Source organism: Brassica oleracea, chromosome C1 (genome assembly GCF_000695525.1).
Source record: "Brassica oleracea var. oleracea cultivar TO1000 chromosome C1, BOL, whole genome shotgun sequence".
In the NCBI taxonomy this organism is placed as follows: Eukaryota; Viridiplantae; Streptophyta; class Magnoliopsida; order Brassicales; family Brassicaceae; genus Brassica; species Brassica oleracea.
In genome coordinates, this window is record NC_027748.1 from 32,299,513 (window position 1) to 32,302,426 (window position 2,914).

A 2,914-nucleotide genomic window follows, 5' to 3' on the forward strand; every position below is an offset into this window, starting at 1 on the left:
AAAGAAACAAAATCATGCCAACCCAAGCCTATGAATAAGGCTGACTAGATGCGGTTGATAAGATTTACGTGCGGAGGCATCAACTTCACAAGGAACCGTATGTACTAAATCACTAATTATTTAACTATTCTTAATCTCATTTGGAGAATTAAAATTCTTTGATGCAGTTATGATTCTCGACTTACTATGTAATTGATTGTCTAACTCGTTTAAGTCTAAACTAATGTGCGAAGTTACTGTTCTTGTAGTTAACCGTTGTTACAAGAAGACGGAAGCATCAGGGTTGGGAGCAATTTGTGTCTATAGTGCTGAACATCGGGAGGCTTACTTGAACAAAGTTGGATCTTTGAAACTGAAGGTCGAATTTGAGGTTTTTTCTACCACCAAATACACTCTCTAATGATCACAAGCTCTAACTTTGGAGAAAATTAATATTCAATTTTCTACGAGTACAATGCATCCAAAATACATTTCTTTAAAAATATTTTTAGTTATCTTTTGGCTTATAAAAGTTTTGCACAAATAAATTTGAACTTTTAGATAGCTAAGATCTCTGGCTTCTTCGCTTTGTTTAACTCAAAAGCTAATTTACCAGTTTAAGTATATACATATCTCTCAAATCTTTCCTTATTGATGAATTTTATTTATGCAACGACTTCTCTAATAAAATATTGACATAATGACAACCGAACAATTCAGGCCACCCTTGACCCAAATTTCTTTGTGGGTTTTAGCCTAAACAAATTGATCCATAAGTGAATTGATTATTTATTACTTTGCTCAAGTCGTCAAGTAGAGCTCGAGCTGCACTTCTGAATATATATATTACTAAAGTTAGGGTTTACTTGTCCCGATTCTGCGTTTTGATTCCTGGCTCTGTCTCGCTCTCACCGCTTCAGGTTTATCGACTGTAGCCCTAAATCACAGTCTGCCCTTTTTTTTTTTTTTTTTGGTCAAAATCACAATCACAGTCTGCCTCGATCTTATTTTTTCCTTATATTTGACTGAACACTCCTAGTCTTTTCATTTTATCTCTGTATAGAGTATTTAACGATTAATCTTTCGTCTGTTTCTGGTTGACTTGATCATTAAGGATGGTCGTTACAGTTTCGGATGAAGAAACATCTTCGTTGTGTTCCTTCGCATCAGAGTCAACAACTTCGCAAACCTTCTGGACAGAACGTCCTCCTGGTTCTTATTCCCTGAAAGTCCAGAATCTCGCACAACTCATCGGTGAAAAATACCACACTCGTGGTTTCTTAGTAAATGGCTACAATTGGTACTTATTTACTATTCCAGTATTGGTTATTTATCTAAATCGTGAAGCGTACATATGTTAATTTTGATGATAGAAGTCCTTTGATTATTTTATTATTATAATAATAATCTTGTTTCTGAAACGGAGCTCTTGTATAATCTTGTTTCTGAAATACCAGGAGATTAATTATATATCCAAAAGGGAATGAAAAGGACAATGGAAGTGGATATATTTCGATGTACGTTGAAATAGACAGCACAAGCGAGGTGTTTGCATATCTCACCTTCTTTGTCTATAACAAGAAAGTAAACAAATATTTATGTATTCAAGGTATGTAAGTTCATTTGCCTACTGCTCTATCTAGTTTTTACTACATATATTTCACATATACTATGCCAACTTCCCATTGATATATAATGCCACCGTTATTTGTTACTTTTAAAATAATATTCACGTACAAACACACACTCGTACAGATACACAAGTGAAGCGTTTTAATGCACTGAAGAAGGTGTGGGGATCTTCTCAAATGCTTCCACTTGAGTTATTCAATGATCCTAAAAATGGATATATATTTGAGGAAGATCAATGCGAATTTGGAGTTGATGTGACGATTGATTCAACCCTTACCAACTGGGAAATCGTCTCTTTTAATGAGAATTTTTGTTATTCCAAATTCTTCTTTAGTGTCAAGAATTTCACGATGCTGAATGAACATCTCTATTACATGTCTAATACATTTTCAGTGGGAGGAAAGACATGGTGAGATAAATATCCACCTATGTGTGTGTGCATGTATGATATAACACGTGCTTAATATTCTTGTCTAGGGTGCTAAGGTTTTATCGCAAGTGCTTCTCTACATTAGACGACAAATGGATCTCCATTTTTCTGCATCTAGCCGACAATGAAAGATTGTTACCGGATGAGAGGATTTACACGCGTGGTCATTTCCGAGTTCTAGACCCATGTGGATCTAATCACATCACAGAGAAATGTATGTAGTAAACCTATTGTCTTGTTATTATATATATATATATATGTATAGCTTTCTTAAGTTAATACCAATTGATGAGATAAAACTATCTAGACTTAGATATTCATTTTTTTTTTGATAAACTTAGATATTCATTTTGCTCCTTTGATTTAAATAATATGCGTACTTATTCTTTTATTTTTGTTGCAGTTAACTGCTGGCACGATCAATCAAACTCAGGTTGCGGTCACGACAAAGTGGTGTCAATGGATAAGCTCAGGGAGGTTTACTTGGACGAAGATGACACTTTGAGCGTAGCGATTGAATTTGAAGTTATCTCTGCGACCAGTTACTCTCCCATCAATTACTCTGCCATTATCTAAGCTCTCCCGCTTCCCCCGTTACTCTCTCTGTCTCATTAATTTGCCAAAAAGAACAAAAAAGGCGCATTTACGTTGGGTTTTCGTTGCAATGGACTTTCTTTTTTCCATCGCATTATTTTCGAAATTCTTTTTGATTCGGTTGGGATTGAGATTCAGGGTATCACTGGTTTCCCTGCTATCACCCGCAAACGCAGCTTTTGCGGTTATTAATGGTTGTTAGTGTTTTGTAACAATCACTCAAACCGCTCTAAACCGCTTCAAACCGTTCTAAATCTCAGAAATTCAAAAGCTGTTCTA

General features: G+C 35.2%; 1 protein-coding gene across 2 annotated transcripts; it reads left to right on the top strand.

Annotated features, from left to right (window-relative positions):
- Positions 1 to 827: 827 nt before the first annotated feature.
- Positions 828 to 2,698, top strand: LOC106300686 (ubiquitin carboxyl-terminal hydrolase 12-like). Of its 2 annotated transcripts, XM_013736899.1 has the most exons (5): positions 828 to 899; positions 1,094 to 1,279; positions 1,437 to 1,588; positions 1,735 to 2,255; positions 2,445 to 2,698. In XM_013736899.1, exons 2-4 carry the CDS (start codon positions 1,095 to 1,097, stop codon positions 2,022 to 2,024), a joined length of 627 nt encoding a protein of 208 aa, XP_013592353.1. In that variant the 5' UTR covers positions 828 to 899; position 1,094; the 3' UTR covers positions 2,025 to 2,255; positions 2,445 to 2,698. The 2 variants fall into 2 exon arrangements, with proteins under 2 accessions (XP_013592353.1, XP_013592345.1); XM_013736891.1 differs by lacking the exon at positions 828 to 899 and having other exon boundaries at positions 982 to 1,279.
- Positions 2,699 to 2,914: the final 216 nt, after the last annotated feature.

Bases quoted from the DNA above. Each gene is read 5' to 3' on its own strand.
- LOC106300686 (XM_013736899.1), top strand. From the start codon at position 1,095: ATGGTCGTTACAGTTTCGGATGAAGAAACATCTTCGTTGTGTTCCTTC. The intron at 1,280-1,436 runs GTACTTATTTAC...CTGAAATACCAG, and splicing joins TTAGTAAATGGCTACAATTG to GAGATTAATTATATATCCAA. The intron at 1,589-1,734 runs GTATGTAAGTTC...ACACTCGTACAG, and splicing joins CAAATATTTATGTATTCAAG to ATACACAAGTGAAGCGTTTT.